The sequence below is a fragment of the Ruditapes philippinarum genome, unplaced genomic scaffold (genome assembly GCF_026571515.1).
Source record: "Ruditapes philippinarum isolate M1 unplaced genomic scaffold, ASM2657151v2 ctg2756_1_1_1_1, whole genome shotgun sequence".
Taxonomy (NCBI): domain Eukaryota; kingdom Metazoa; phylum Mollusca; class Bivalvia; order Venerida; family Veneridae; genus Ruditapes; species Ruditapes philippinarum.
The window spans coordinates 29,213-45,542 of record NW_026867008.1 but is presented as its reverse complement, the minus strand read 5'-3'; the positions used below and the strand labels follow the sequence as shown (position 1 = coordinate 45,542).

At 30.3% G+C, this 16,330-nt stretch overlaps 1 protein-coding gene across 2 annotated transcripts; it reads right to left on the bottom strand.

Moving 5' to 3' along the window:
* Nucleotides 1-4,592: 4,592 nt before the first annotated feature.
* On the bottom strand, nt 4,593-14,736 carry LOC132734479 (neurogenin-1-like). 2 transcript variants are annotated; one of them, XM_060721223.1, is made up of 3 exons: nt 14,528-14,736; nt 8,118-8,203; nt 4,593-6,122 (listed from the first exon to the last, which is right to left on the bottom strand). In XM_060721223.1, exon 3 carries the CDS (start codon nt 6,118-6,120, stop codon nt 5,335-5,337), a length of 786 nt encoding a protein of 261 aa, XP_060577206.1. In that variant the 5' UTR covers nt 6,121-6,122; nt 8,118-8,203; nt 14,528-14,736; the 3' UTR covers nt 4,593-5,334. The 2 variants fall into 2 exon arrangements, with proteins under 2 accessions (XP_060577206.1, XP_060577205.1); XM_060721222.1 differs by lacking the exon at nt 8,118-8,203 and having other exon boundaries at nt 14,528-14,718.
* Between the last annotated feature and the right edge of the window lie 1,594 nt (nt 14,737-16,330).

Here is a 16,330-nt window from a genome sequence, read left to right as displayed (position 1 = left end):
AAAAGTCACTGTATGTGTAGTAACCACCTTCCAGCCGCACCTGCTACATAACTTGAGAACAGTTTGTCCAATGATCGTCATATATAATAGGAATGTTATAGCGACGACATCACCGTTCTTAATATAGAGTGAATAGCTACTAAACATAATGACCAATCAATTACTCACGAATGGTTTCATAGTTATGTTTTGTTTGGTGAAGTTTAATTTATTATGTAAAACTTTATTGTGACTCTGGAAGAGAATCCTAATAAATGGAGAAATTAAATTTTGCAACCACACTTCTTTTCATTGCACGTCGAGGCTTATTATACGACAGTAATTGTGTCTTTCTGTCTTTTTTATGCTCGACTATAGTCGCCACCTTGTCCGTTCGTCCGAGCAAACATTTTTGATAAAGGGGCTATATAACAGTAAAAAGAACAAAAGATAACAATATATTCATTCCATGAAAAAAAGAGCTTATGGCTAATAGTTTATAACTCGAAATTTCAAGTTAGTCGAAATTTCGAGATGATAAGTCGAAAATTCGAGTTAATAAGTCTAAATTACCAGTTACGCAAGTCGAAATTTCGAGTTCTATATCTATCGAAATTTCAAGTTAATAGGTCGAAATTTCGAGCTAAATAACAAAGAGTTTATGGGCTTATACTTTATAACTAGACATTTCGAGTTAGTAAGTCGAAATTTCGAGTAAATAAGTCGAAATTTTGAGTTAAGTAAGTCGAAATTTCGAGTTAGTAAGTCGAAATTTCGAGTTTGTAAGTCGAAATTTCGAGCTAATAAATCAAAATTTCGAGTTAATAAAAATACACCTGGCACAAATGCTCTTCCGTAGTTATCAAATTTATGTTTATTCCAGAGATAAAAGAAAAACAACATTGAACACTAATCTATGTCATTAGTTGTATATGTGTCATGTAAAGTGTACGTTGATCTTCTATTTTGTAAATGCTAAGTGTGCTTTGGATTGGCGGATTCAGTACTATACTAGTACTAGTAATTGTTTTGAAGCTCATATTGAGATATCTTTCAGAATTTCTTTGCATTTTGTTTAAAAGCACATTATGCCTCAACAAATGTTTTTATTTTTATTTATAAAAAAGTTTTTAAATTTACTTTTGGTGTACTTTTATAGTATGCAAAAAGTTACTCATTAGTCAATTACCTGTACCTGGGACTAAAATTTATCTTTCTGTCCCAGCCTGAACCATCTTTTTCATCTGCTGGTTTTTTGGCAATAAGTACATTTGTACAGTCTTTAATATGAATTAGTTTTTTGTCTGGAAGCCAAACTTCTTTGTTTACGATCCCGGCAGAGCCCCGATAGAACCCCGGTGGATTGAAAACGCGCGAAAATGATTACGTTGATTAAATATAACATCAGTAAGTAATTCATGATGGTTTTCTGAATAATCCTTATGCAAGACTGGACTTGAAATGAACCGGGCTTTGCCGATCAACCGTAGCTCCATCGTCATCCCCCGAGGCTCTGCCGGCATCCTCCGGGTCTCTGTCGGCATTTATCGGGGCTCTGCCGGCATTTACCGGGGCTCTACCATAGCAATCTCCACACAGTGATCTCCCCTTAATTCTTCGGCGTAGATCTCTGCCACCAAGGTCCCAATATATCAGAATTTCTGATATACTATATTTTTTCAAAAATTGTTTTATCTACTGCTTTTATATATCAGATAAGTTTTCTCTCATTTATTTAACAATGTTTATGAATAAATAAATAAATAATATGAATATTTAGAAATAATTTTAAAAATTATGAGATTATTTTCTACCGAGACGATATTTTGATATTTTATATTTTTTAGCTTTTGAATTTATTTTTCGTTATTTTGTATACTTTCGATAATTTTTTGATAAACTATATCGAACGTAGGCACCAAAAGTTAAAAATAAAACAGAAAGAGAAAAATAACGTTAGATTTTCTTTGTAACGGTCGATATTTACATTTGAATTTCGACGTTACGTCATGTGACTTTCATCATCATGTGACCTCTTTGAAGGCAGTGATTACAATTCTGTCAAGGGAGGTAATCACTGTGAGGAGTTTGCTACCATAGCTCTACCGGCTGTATCATACCCCGGGTCATCTCCGGTTTGTGCCGGCAGAGCTACGGTGCTTAATTCCCCTGTGTAACCCCGGTCGTTCCCGACAGAGCTAAGGATTAAGCCGGCAAAGCGATACTTCTCGGATCACCCGGACCACCCCGGTGATATTAAATATTTTATTCCATCCGGGGTCGAATGCCGAATGTTCACGGATCATCTCGGACGTTGCCGGCAGAGTTACGGATGTACTCCGGTTGTTCCCGGTCGTACCCTGGTCGTTCCCGGATCACCCCGGACGTCTACCGGGGCTCTGCCGGGATGTAAGTGAAACTGCAGCTTTAGATGATTATCAAATGAAGGTAGGAATATTAAATGTGAAATAATTTGTCATACCAGTATCAAAACATAAATAAAATATTTGATCTTCCATACAAAAATACAAAATTACTATAACGTTACCAGTGGAAAAGAAGCTAAAGATGGTCTAGCTACGTGGTCATTGAGTTTCGTTCAAGAAACTGTAGCAGAACCCAAAAAATCTGTTAGGAAACAAAATGAGTCACTCCTTAAAAGAATGAGGACTTGAAAAGGAACCATTTTGACATCTAGCGAGCTCTGGCTTATTTGGGGTATTTTTCGATTTTCGTTTGTAGACTGAAAAGGAACCAAACCGAGACAGTTTAAGTGAGAATAATTTTTCATTGACTTTACCCGCAACTAGTTAACGCACATGCCCCGGGTCCGATTATGGATCGCCGGGCCCCCGCTAGCTCTGCCGGGATTGTAAGTGCAAACTGCACTTTAGATGATTGATAAATGAGTGGGATATTATGGAAATAATTTGTAAAGTTCAATAAATGTTTTGATTTTTAAAAAACTTAAAACATAATTCTGAAAATCTAGTCTCCTATATCAGCTTTGCCCAAAAATAAAAGACCAAAAATTTGAAACTGGTAAAAGAATGAAAAGGACCATTTTCAATGTATAACGCTAACATTTATTGCTCCTTAACGAAAATGACGTCACGTCAAAATGTATACACGGCCGGTGCAATACCATTTTTCTATTTATGATAGAAATTTTTATGTTTCATTTTTTCGCAACCACATTCCAAAATTTATAACCCAACGTTGTTTACGACAGAATTGCTTTATTATAATAGTTCCTCCTGATTTATGTTAATTTCCAATTTGAATTAAGTATTTTTTGATATCTACTTTGCGGTATATTCATCGTGCACGGGTTTAATCATATAATGAAAATAACTTTTAAGGCATATTTAAGTGTAAGGCAGTCATTGATTGATTTAACAAAAGTGGATCCGGGAGACTTAAGTCGGATTTCTTTCTGTGGTAGTTTAATGCACAAATTAATCAAAACTTAACCAACATTAGACATTCTTCTTTGACGCGAGAACCCTTATCATACCTCTAACATCTGTATAATCCCGAACGTATTGTCAACTGATTTGATTGGGATGTTATCAATCAGAGAATAATTGATAAAAAATAACATTTCTTATTAGAAACGAATATTTAAACAATAGGCACGTGTCAATCGACATATTGTTTTGTTGAAATGTTTCGTGATAGCGCCGCCTAGTGTCAAACGAAAACTGTTTATAGGAGACTGTAATGAATATTAAACAGGATTAGATGTAACAAAGTGAACCGGGAGACTGTGTCAATAAATAGAAGTGTGGCATATTAAACTACCACAACATCAACACCATACATCACTAAATCTTAATTTTATATAACTGTATCATCATGCACTAAACTTTGCTTTAAGACTATTATTTTTTTTAGTTAATGTTATCTTTAAGTTTATAGAATAACACTGTTTATGCATCTTGCTTAAACATCGCAATTCCCAACGTAATTCAAATAAAGAAAACGGGCGATGAAGCTTTTTGAATCTTCAAAAGAAAAAGAATGAAATAGAGGATATTTAAGTTTTTCTATAAATACAGAATTTACTTTCATCGAGTGGCGGTAGTGAAATATGAAAATTTTCATTCCACAAGATGAATGTAAATGCTGTATTTATAGAAAAAAAAACTTGAATTTTCTTTAAAGTATATACATTTGTCTCTTTTTGACATTATAATTTTGAAATAATTTTCCTTAAATAATGTGTGCTGGGTGACTTTAAAAGAAGTAGTCCGACAAGACAGCAGTGAAAAATAAATTTTAAAGTGAAAATAACGCATTTTATTTCATCATTTTTTCTCAATATTTCATTTGTAAGGTAATAGAAAAAGATAATAAATCTCATACGATTTGTAGATTTCTCTTTTATTTTGAAATTAAATGTTTGCGATTTTAAAGATATCTTTATTTTAAATAAAATACAGTATATACAGGAACAGAACAGAACAGAACGATACCAGCCTCTCACCAGAAGTATAAAGTTACCTCGTGCAGAAATTCTCTACTATTTATAATGATTTTATAGGCAGCCCCGCATTTTAACGGGAAATAAACACAACCAACCGTACGTGGAATTAGAAACCAGTAATAAATAAGGATCAGATGGAGATTTATTTCTGTTATATGTATAAAGTTAGGCAACAATACAACATCTATATGTCAAGGCAAGGTATCTTAAAATACATGTAAATACAATATATATTTCTTAAAAGAAACTATTTCAGATATTTATTGATAAATTGTTAATCTAGTTCAGCTACTTTTATAAAAACATTGAATTGTTTTATATACATGTACAAGTTTGCAGCTGTGACATATACGTAGTATGATAAACCCCAGGTTGCACGGCGCAAACATATTTTTTTCAAAGTTGATATATTTCTCAATATTTTTCAGTTACTGTTGTAGAAATGTTTATTTTGTTGAATTACTGATATATTCTGAAGCTGATTCTACTGATACACGCTTCTGTAAAAGTCCATGAACAAATATAAATAATTCCAACAACATCATTATCTATTTCATATTGCTTGTATGTAAAAGGACCGTGATTTCTCCATCATACAATGAAAACAAGTACGTAAGAAGTTGACAAAAAACATTGGATTATTGTATTGTTTCATCAAAGTATCAACAATGTGCACAATTCATAAAATAATATGATAAAGACTGGATAATATTTTGTAAAAAAGCTTAAAGTTTGCATGTATAGCAGTGTATAATATACATACTAATACTCCGCCGCTGAACGTTTTTTTTTTAATTGTGTACATGTTTCAACGGAAGCGTAAATATGTAGATATATGATTTGATGAAAGCAAAGGGCAAGTTTATTTAGTCGTCTTCTCCAATGCTTTCCCCGTAACCTTCAGGGGAGGAGCTTAAATCAGACGACATATTAGACCTTATCCGCACGTTTTCCATTCTCATTATGTCATGTCCTCGATTTCTAAAACACGGACCTTCTTCATTTTGATTTTTATCTGACTCACAATTTTTCTTGTCATTTTCTTGAAACTCTACGACATTTGAAAGAAGTCTGATGTACCTAATGGCAAAACGTAAAATTTCACTTTTACTTAGTTTTTTATCAGGTGGATGTGTTGGTAGCAGACGTCTGAGATCAGTGAACGCGGTATTGACGTTCTGTTGACGCCATCTTTCTCTAGTATTTGTGTAATTTCTTCTGTTGCAGACTCTACGATGTGTACCAGTTTCCTGGGTCATGTCAGAAATTCGTCTGCAAAGCTTATTTCGCAGATCCAGAGGCAGATCATTCTGTACATCAGACGATACTGACGTCACCGTAGCACGTGTTGATGGAAACACTTGATTGGGTATTCTATCTAAACAAATATAATTAGATTGACTATATTCAGAGTCAAGAAACACATTGTCGTCATGCTCATCTCTATTTTCACAATTTTCGATATCATCGTCTGTCAAACTAAAAGAATCGACCGATATATCGCTTTGATATCGATATTTTTCACGCTTTGCTCCCTCTGATGATATTTGCCTTTCTATCAACAAACAAGATTCGGGTATGCCGTCTGGTGCTGATAGGTCAGTCGGTGAGACAAGACTGGAAGTCCGACGCCGACGAATAGCAGACGACATCTCTGAAATGACATAAATTAACAGAAATTTATCCAATAATTTGACTTGAACATGTAGCTTTTAAAACTACGTTGAATACAGTATTGTGTAACTGTATTGTATCATTGCTTTCTTTTCATATATACGTAAACATATCTTTTTCTCATTCCATTCAGATATTACAACTTTACACGACACAATAAAAATCTACGAATATAATGTTTTAGAAAATACAAGTACAAATTAAAAAAGGATTTTAAAATATTAAACATTTTATCAGTCCCGGATCGTGTGATTTTATTTTAATCTCAAACTGCTCAAACACTCGTCCGTTGTATTCGATTGCATTTCCCACGAAACTCATGCATTTTGACTGCATTCCAAGAACCATGTTTATTAGATATCTAAATGAAGTCTTTTAATCAAAAGTTTAATATACTGATGACGTATATATGATTCTACAAGATCTCATTTTTTCCTGTTTTATGAAGCTATGTTTATACACACTGCAGCATATTTGTTTATAATTTCAATTTATTTACTGTTTGAAATATGACAGTTGTAACCGTTAAGAAGTCTGTGATTTTAATTGCCCCCGTTCTACGAAGTAACAAACGCGCAGGCGTGTTTTAAACATATCATTTCAAACGTTTAACTTGCGCTTAAATATTTCTATTTTGACAGGAATGTTTGCAAGAAAATTTAGATGTATGTATCTTATCATAATGACAAGTTTTACAATTATCTTTGACTCCAATGGAATTAGATATTTTCCAAAAAAATCCGCATCAAGTCTATCAAATAGTTTATGTAGTTTAGTCTGTAATTTTTTTTATATGAATTTATATGATTTTTTTTAGGAAAGATAACAATTTCAGCTCAAGAAGTATTTCACACTTAATTTAGAAGAAAATCTAACTCGAACTTTAGTCGTATGATCAGATCTATCACTGTCTTTTATATAAAATGGGTTCGTTAATTAGGACATGTCTGGTGAGGACGAAATAATAGGTATGGTTGGTGAAGTTGGGTTAGTGCGGGCATGGCTGGTGAAAGCATGCTGGTGGTGTCTGTCTTGTTAAGACGAAATAATAGGTCTCGGTTGGGGAAGAAAGGTTGGTGGGGTAAGGTTGAGGAAGACTATGTGGTGAGGTATGACCTGTGAAGACGGAATGGTGAGAAATAGCCAGTGAAGACGAGATAGTAAAGACACTTCTGATGAAAACGGAGTGAAGAGGTTTGTGGTTGGCAGGATGACAACGTATTTATCCTATCAGTTTAGATATTTTTTTAACCAGGTTTATTAATCAAGATTATGCAAAACTTAGTCCGTTCAATATTAACTCTATCTTTTTCTTGATTTAAGTTATTTTGAGTGATTTTCAACTATTTTTATATGTACCCAGTGACATATGACTGTGAAAATGCACCGGAGTCACCTATTTTAGAAATGATAAATGACATTCATGAAATGTTCCAAGTTCGATAGGTAGATCTTGCTTGTCAAAGTGCATCAGACATGGAGAAAACCAGGTGTCCCGAAGTTAATAAGTTCTCAAGATAGTTTTTAGTGTTTGAAAATAACATATGTTGGGCCTATTTTCCGCATTAAACTTTTGACGAAACCCGAGTGTAATATCATATATGTGAAAAGAGATAAAAAATATCAACCTTTAAACTGTTAAGAGCAGAATAAAAGTAAAGTATACAATGAACAATAATTTTTATCTACCAAATAATATATAAATATGAACATAATTTTCTATTCAACATTTGAGCATTCTATAAACAATTCTGCCACTGATTTCACTATAGGTGTTAATTACATGGCAGAATTAATATAATATTGATGATATACTGAACAATACGGGACAACCATTACCTCAACAAGATGAAATATTTAAAACATCTAAAATGATTGAATACATACTGACTTCCGAATAAAAAAACAAGATGAAATATCCAAGTGATTTAATATAAGATAACACTTTTTTCTCTGCTATAAATTTCATACATACATGATGAAAGAAGAAAAGCAGTTCTTGAACTTGTTTCCCTGCCAGCAATTTCAGACATTCATACAGATGGCGACACGTTCATGGTTCTATAAATTCAAGTATTATCATTTAAGTTCTTACACACTATTTAAAGTATATAAGACTTTTTAAAACGTATAAAGCTATATACATGTATCTTCTGAACACAAATATTGTTTGGATTTTGGAATAGAATATTTCCAAAATGCCTGTATAATATCAGTGTGCTTGTTTATTGCGCATGCACGGAATCATCAATAAATGGTTAAAACCGCAAAATATTTTGTCCCGGAATATTTTATTCTGTTTATGATATTTTATGTGAGACATTCTATGTTACAACCGTTACAAGAATCGACCGAAACAAATTAATTTTAGTGTTTACAGATTTTTTGAAAATATTTCATAAATGTTATGTGATGTGGTTTGGGCTACAAAACTATTGAGTTGGAACTTATTAGATATATACACATTTATACACTCTCCCCATCGAAAAAAGTAACTAAAGAAAAATACAAAATATAATTAATCAAACTATTTATAACCATGTTGGTACTCGTAAACTATATCTTTGTCGCTTTTTGTTCATTTGTTGTTAAAAGTGTATTTTGTAATGTGTGACAATTGAAAATAAAGTTATATGTGTATTGTAGTGTACAATAGAGGACATCAATGTGTGTTGATTAACACAGGGTCCTTATGATTGATGTGTTGCAAGCATGCATTGAACATTTCCTTTCATTTACTTTAAATCTGCATTTTATAAATATGTAAAAATATTTCACCGTAGTCCTAAAAACCAAACATTCTACTGTTTCATTAACCTTGGCAATAGTATTGTTGTAAATCTTATCAAATATTGTGCAGAAATAATAATTATAAAAGTAATTTTGGTCGTCTGGACAACAAAATAAGAACAGGACTCAAAATGAAACCCATTTTATCAACGGAATTCAGCTATTTCTATGAGTTTTATAATGCAGTTTTAAGTTTTCTTTTTAAATTTTAACAGTTATTTATACGATATAAGGTTTTGTATATATTTATATGTGAATAAAGTGTTTAAATGTATATGTATTGAATTATTTCAGGGATGACGAAACCTTAGTAACGGCATGCTTGTCTGTGAACTGAATCCATGTTTTATGAAATAGAAGCTGCCCAATTAGACGTGATATCAGTCATATTTCAACACCATTTGTGTAAGTGTTTATTTCTCTCGTGATGGGGAGACAATTAACAGCGCACCTGTAACAGACTGTATCTGTCATATCACGTGATAAGATGTAGGTCTTCTAAAATGCTCGTTTACAATGTGATTACATTAAAAAATTGAAGAGAAAGCAAACTGTGCATGATAATCATTTATTCCATGGCTAAATTCCCAATACTTGTTGTAATAATTAATTAAAAATGAATTTATTTGCTATAGAGTATTTGTTATGTTGAAATGATTTATTGTTGTTTTAACATTATTTAAAAAATAAAACATGACTATGAGTGCATTATGCAAATTTACGGACTGGTTGGTCAGACTGAGGAAGGTATATGGCCCGAATATAAATCAATATAAAATGTAGGAACATGTTACGTCCAAAAATGTACATTAACACTCTAATATAAAATTGTTAGATCTGTTTGTGATTTTTTTATAATAACGACTGCCATAAGTTAAAATGTACAAATATTTCTGCAAGCAAAACATACATAAATGATATTTATATTAAGTTAATTTTTAAACGATATACGTATACAATGTAACAATGTATGATTATTAAACTATTGTACAGCAGTTGACAACGTAGAACATACAATAAATTATTGTAATAATCAATTTAACGACATAATCAATATAAGAAAAATCAATTCAACACGATTCTTAGAGAAAATGTTTTTCAGAGAACACTTAAAAGGTTCATTGTTAATATATAAATGGAAGATAAAAATCAAGAACATATCAAGTATCATCTCCTTATATTTAAACACAAGTTAACTGTTTTGCAAGTGGATTTACGTAATAATATTAATATTGATGCAGTGACCGCAACTTAAACAGTCAATTGTTGGTTCAGTGGTATATATTACAAGTATTTTATTACGTGTCCGTAGAATGAGCTTGAATGATCAAATTGTTCACCGTTTAAATACAGTTTAAATTATAACATTGTTTACATTTTAAATAATCACATTGTTTACATTTTAAATGATCACATTGTTTAAACTTCAAATGATCACACTGTTTACAGTTCAAATGTTCAAGTTGCTTACAATTGAAATAATCACGTTATATATTGTTCAAATGATCATATTATTTACTGTTCAAGTTCACGTTGCTTACAATTGAAATAATCACGTTGTGTATTGTTCAAATGATCATATTATTTACTGTTCAAATGTTCACGTTGCTTACAATTGAAATAATCACGTTGTGTATTGTTCAAATGATCATATTATTTACTGTTCAAATGTTCACGTTGCTTACAATTGAAATAATCACGTTATATATTGTTCAAATGATCATATTATTTACTGTTCAAATGTTCACGTTGCTTACAATTGAAATAATCACGTTGTGTATTGTTCAAATGATCATATTATTTACTGTTCAAATGTTCACGTTGCTTACAATTGAAATAATCACGTTGTGTATTGTTCAAATGATCATATTATTTACTGTTCAAATGTTCACGTTGCTTACAATTGAAATAATCACGTTGTGTATTGTTCAAATGATCACGATAGTAATAATAAAGTGATCAAATTGTTTATACTAGCAAAATGACAACAAAGCTTATAATACGTATTAATCGAATTGTTTACTGTATCAATTATTTTAACTTTAAAGTAAACTCATTGTTATGTTTGAAATTAAAATGTTTTAAGCATTAAAGTTCGCAATATTCTATGAACGAAATGATCTTATATTACTCACAATAATATGATCACATTGCCAATAGAAAATACTTTTTCTAAAATTGTTTGCAAGTATCAAACGATTTAAAGTTTAATGACCAATGGTCGTATTATTCATAGCACTGTTCATAATGTCAGATTTAAAGGAAATACACCAACTTATGAAACCGAGGTTTAAAAGCCTAAAAACATAACATTTGAATTTCTTACATAAATGAGCTGCGGCACTTTAAACATAAATATATACAAATACTCGTATAGTTAAGAAATATACTTTGAAATAAATAGAAAATCGTATTTGTATGCTTTTCTAAGCCGGATTTGAGTTAAAAGCGTTTAAACGCTTTTCATTTTGGGTCATTTTTTACAATTTGAATAATTATTCTGGAAAAAACGAAGTGCGCGAATGGTCTGAAATTTTGCACAATGATTAGAGGTCTAAACCTTCATCATATAGTGCATTAATCTGGAAAAATACTTTCAGTCCCATAATGTCAAAAACCTCAGCGGAGTCCCTTTAATATGAATTACCACTTTTATTTAAGAAAGACATTTTTCTACAATAATGCGCGTTACAATTATTTATATACAGTGTAAATTAATCGTGTACAAAGATAATTTTTTAGCGAATGACCGTTCTAAAGTTGATATCTTGAATTATACTGGTTCAATAGCTTCATTTTGACCCTCATCCGGTCAAGACAAGAAGAATTCGTAAATGTTTGTTTCTCACATAAAAATAATAATAATAACAATATCTTCAGTGTTCTATTGTTTATAAATGAATCCGTTCCTACCAGGATATAATTGAGAATTAAAAACATATTTCTGAATGTGTCATGCGCATTTTTGTAATAAAAATTGAGTTGTATACTTAGATACTGACGTTGTTAAAATGCGCGTGAGTTTAGGAAAAATCAGATCGTGTAAAATACATCAGATCTGATTCACAATCGTACCTTTGTGAAAATTACTTATCATGCACGGAATCTTTATTCCCTGGAAATTGAAATGGTTTCTTAAACATGAAATGCAGTAATCTAACTTACGTCTTAAGTTGAAATAACTTCAATTAAAATTATGATACGTCTGTGATGTCATTGTTATGTAACAGGTTATGTCATCTTTGATTAAATTTATCTAGACAAATTTTCTTATATAACTATATAAAATGACGGGCGGGGTAAAAGATAGTGAAACAAGATTATGATTTAAAACTATAAATCCATGTTGAAAGTACGGTTAAAACAAAAGAAAACAAGATTATTTATATGATATTATTGATATGATGTTATTGATAAGATATTATTGATATGATATTATTGATATGATATTATTGGTATGATGCTATTGATGTGATGTTATTGATATGATGCTATTTATATGATGTTATCGATATGATATTATTGATATGATATTATTGATATGATGTTATTGATATGATGCTATTTATATGATATTATTGATATGATATTATTGATATGATGTTATTGATATGATGCTATTTATATGATGTTATCGATATGATATTATTGACATGATGTTATTGATATGATGCTATTTATATGATATTATTGATATGATATTATTAATATGATGTTATTGATATGATGTTATTGATATGATGCTATTTATATGATGTTATTGTCAATCCTATGAAATTGAAACTTTGCAGAATATTACGCTAATTTTAATGACAAGTTGTTTTAGAATAAATAGATCAAATGTACAAAAGAATTGGGGGAAAAGGGAAGGATATCATATGACAAAATGCAAGTTCAACAAGATTATGTATGGGTGTCATTAAGTGAAGATGAAATAAAAAAAAATATTCCGTATGTACTGGTACATTTATTCAAACAACAGATTTTATTCGGTATGTTCGCGATTAAAATAAAACTGTCCGTGTGTATTCTACAAGGAATCAAGAGTTACAAGCTTTTCATAGATTCTCTACTTTGTAGAAATATTGTCCACTTACATTTGTTTATGTTTCCTCTAAAAGGCATGATTATTTTTCATCATTAGAACAAAAACTGAACTCAAACTTATAAGATAAACAAGGAGGGTTATTACACATTTCGATTGGTAAAAAACTAATTGATACTGTGATAAAGAGCATGCGAGAAGAAAACAAAACATAATTCTACTTTGTACAAGATTCTGGCCAAATTATTTCAGCTAAACAAAGACAACATGAAGTGCGACAACTTGAAACTGTTGGAGATTTAAGTACGCCTTAATCCATATCTGATTGCGATCACAAAATGTCTGTATAATTTACAGATGTAACCCTATACATTGCCACTTCACTTCCTTCAATAAAGCCGCTATTATTTATAAATCATGCACGCTGCCTCTTTAAATAGATATTGCCTTTTTTCTTTATCTTTTGGAAGAAAAGTTGATATTGTTCATTTTTTCTAAGCGACTTTGTATAATGAATAACTGCAAACTATTATGTAAAAAAAGCCAACAAACAAACTACAGCGTTATGAAAATATCAATTTTTGTTTTAAAAGATAATATATTTAAACTTAATAAACTTAACATTTACGTTACTCCAAGGGACATAGTTTTATACATTTGTTTTAATTTAAGCCTCTTCTTTTTTCAAGGCAGGTAGATTTGTGGAAAACAATTAAATAAAATGAAAAACTAAAATATATGTTAATAATTAATAAGTTTCTATATTATTAATGGCAGGAATAATTTATAAATATACTAATTTGCAATCATAGAATTTAAACAAAATTTTATGTATACTTTTGTCTTTCTTTAATTTAAAACTGTGATAAGTCATTTTCATGCCTCTCTTTGTCAAAACCATCAGTATCTAAGGACCACAATGGAAATAAGAGATTTAGTTCTCTTTTTGTGTTATCCTTGGTATGATGTTTTTGATATGGTGCATTTCTTTACATTGATATTTGTTTTTTATTGTTTTATCATGTATTGGATATGTTTTTACCATGTTATTTACTGAATACTGAAATAAATCTATCTAAACAAGGCACAAAAATGATATTTAAGGTTATAATAATATACATGTATAAAGCATACTTTTCAACCAACATACAATCAAATTTTACACCTTACACATGCAATATTTGATGCGTTAAATCTTTTTGTAGAAAATTCTTATTTTATATAAAAATAAATAAAAAATATATACATGTATTGTCAATTTACTGATGACTTTGATTTATGAATTTGTACAAGAATCACTAGTTTTATACAAAGGTAGTTATATCTAGTATTGTTAATAAATTATCATCTAGAACTATATATAAGACTTTTTTTTGATAATCGGTATTACTAGTTTAATAATAAAAAAATGTAAACAGTTAATGGACTGATTAAATAATTTTCTTTCATTAAATATTTCAAAATGTCCCCGAAATAAAGGATTGCAAATCGAGGCGTTATTGAAATGTACACTTTTATTAAAGATGCAAAATTAAGAAAGGAAAACTTACTTTTATCGATGAGGTACCATTAAGAAAGTATGTGTCCGTATCTTTAGTATATTCCACAACAAATCACCAACTTTGATAGCTCAGACTCCGCAGCAGTATCTAATCACGTGACTACCGCTCATAACCAATCGCACGCGCGTATAGAATGAAGGCGTTCTTTTTGTCTGTCGAGAAAAAAGTAAATAAAATAGGTAGTCTTATAGCAACGAATCTCATGTTTTAATGCTACAAATAGTGTGTATTAACAGTTTAATTTCAGAAAGAAACTTTGTTTAAGTTGTAAGCACATATTACTGATTGTGTGTAATCATTTAGTAAATGATCTTTGCAATTACACCAACAAACAAACACATAACTTGCATATAATGCATATTACTCAATAAATAAATAAATAAATAAATAAATAAATAAATAAATAAATAAATAAATAAAAAATAAATAAATAAATAAAATGGATTTGAACATTTTGCTGTCTTTAAAATTTCGAATGTTATTTTCTTCAAATTATTTGCTCCGAAGATGAGTTTTTACATTGGCCGGCTTCTTCAGCAAACCGGATAGATACTTAGTGGATACCATAAGGGTCAACATCCGGAAACTGTTCTTGTTTACGTAGTTCATAATAAACATTATTAAAATCCGGAAGTAAGGATGCTCGTCCAACTGTTTCTTTACAAGTATATTTGAAGTGAAGGGTCAATAGACACAACTAGAGATATTGTAAGTACTTAATACATAAACTTCCGAAATTTTACATGTTTAACGAAATAATGAAAACTTAAAAGGCATGCAGTTTTGACTGACCGATATTATATAACTAGCAATTATTTTTACATTATCGGTATAACATTTGATAACAGTGTGCTAAAAACAATATCTAATTCTTTTCTCTGGCCTAATATCCAATATAACACCCCTGTGATCGTTTTTGCCCGTAGTTACTCCTGCTAAAGTTTTTGTCTGCAATAATTCCTGTGATGATTATTGTCTGTTATAATTCCTATGAAAGTTCTTGTATGAAATAGTTACTATGACAGTTCTTGTATGTAATAGTTCCTATGATAGTTTTTGTATGCAATAATTCCCATGATAGTTCTTGTATGTAATAGTTCCTATGATAGTTCTTGTATGTAATAGTTCCTATGATAGTTCTTGTATGTAATAGTTCCTATGATAGTTCTTGTATGTAATAGTTCCTATGATAGTTCTTGTTTGTAATAGTTCCTATGATAGTTTTTGTATGTAATAATTTCTATGAAAGTTCTTGTATGTAATAATTCCTATGATAGTTTTTGTATGTAATAGTTCCTATGATAGTTCTTGTATGTAATAATTCCTATGATAGTTTTTGTATGTAATAGTTCCTATGATAGTTCTTGCATGTAATAATTTCTATGGTAATTCTTGTATGTAATTATTCCCATGATAGTTATTGTATGTAATAATTCCTATGATAGTTATTGTATGTAATAATTCCTATGATAGTTCTTGTATGTAATAATTCCTATGATAGTTGTTGTTTGTAATAATTCCCATGATAGTTCTTGTATGTAATAGTTCCTATGATAGTTCTTGTATGTAATAGTTCCTATGATAGTTCTTGTTTGTAATAGTTCCTATGATAGTTTTTGTATGTAATAATTTCTATGAAAGTTCTTGTATGTAATAATTCCTATGATAGTTTTTGTATGTAATAGTTCCTATGATAGTTCTTGTATGTAATAAATCCTATGATAGTTCTGTATGTAATAGTTCCTATGATAGTTCTTGTATGTAATAATTCCCATGAAAGTTCTTGTATGT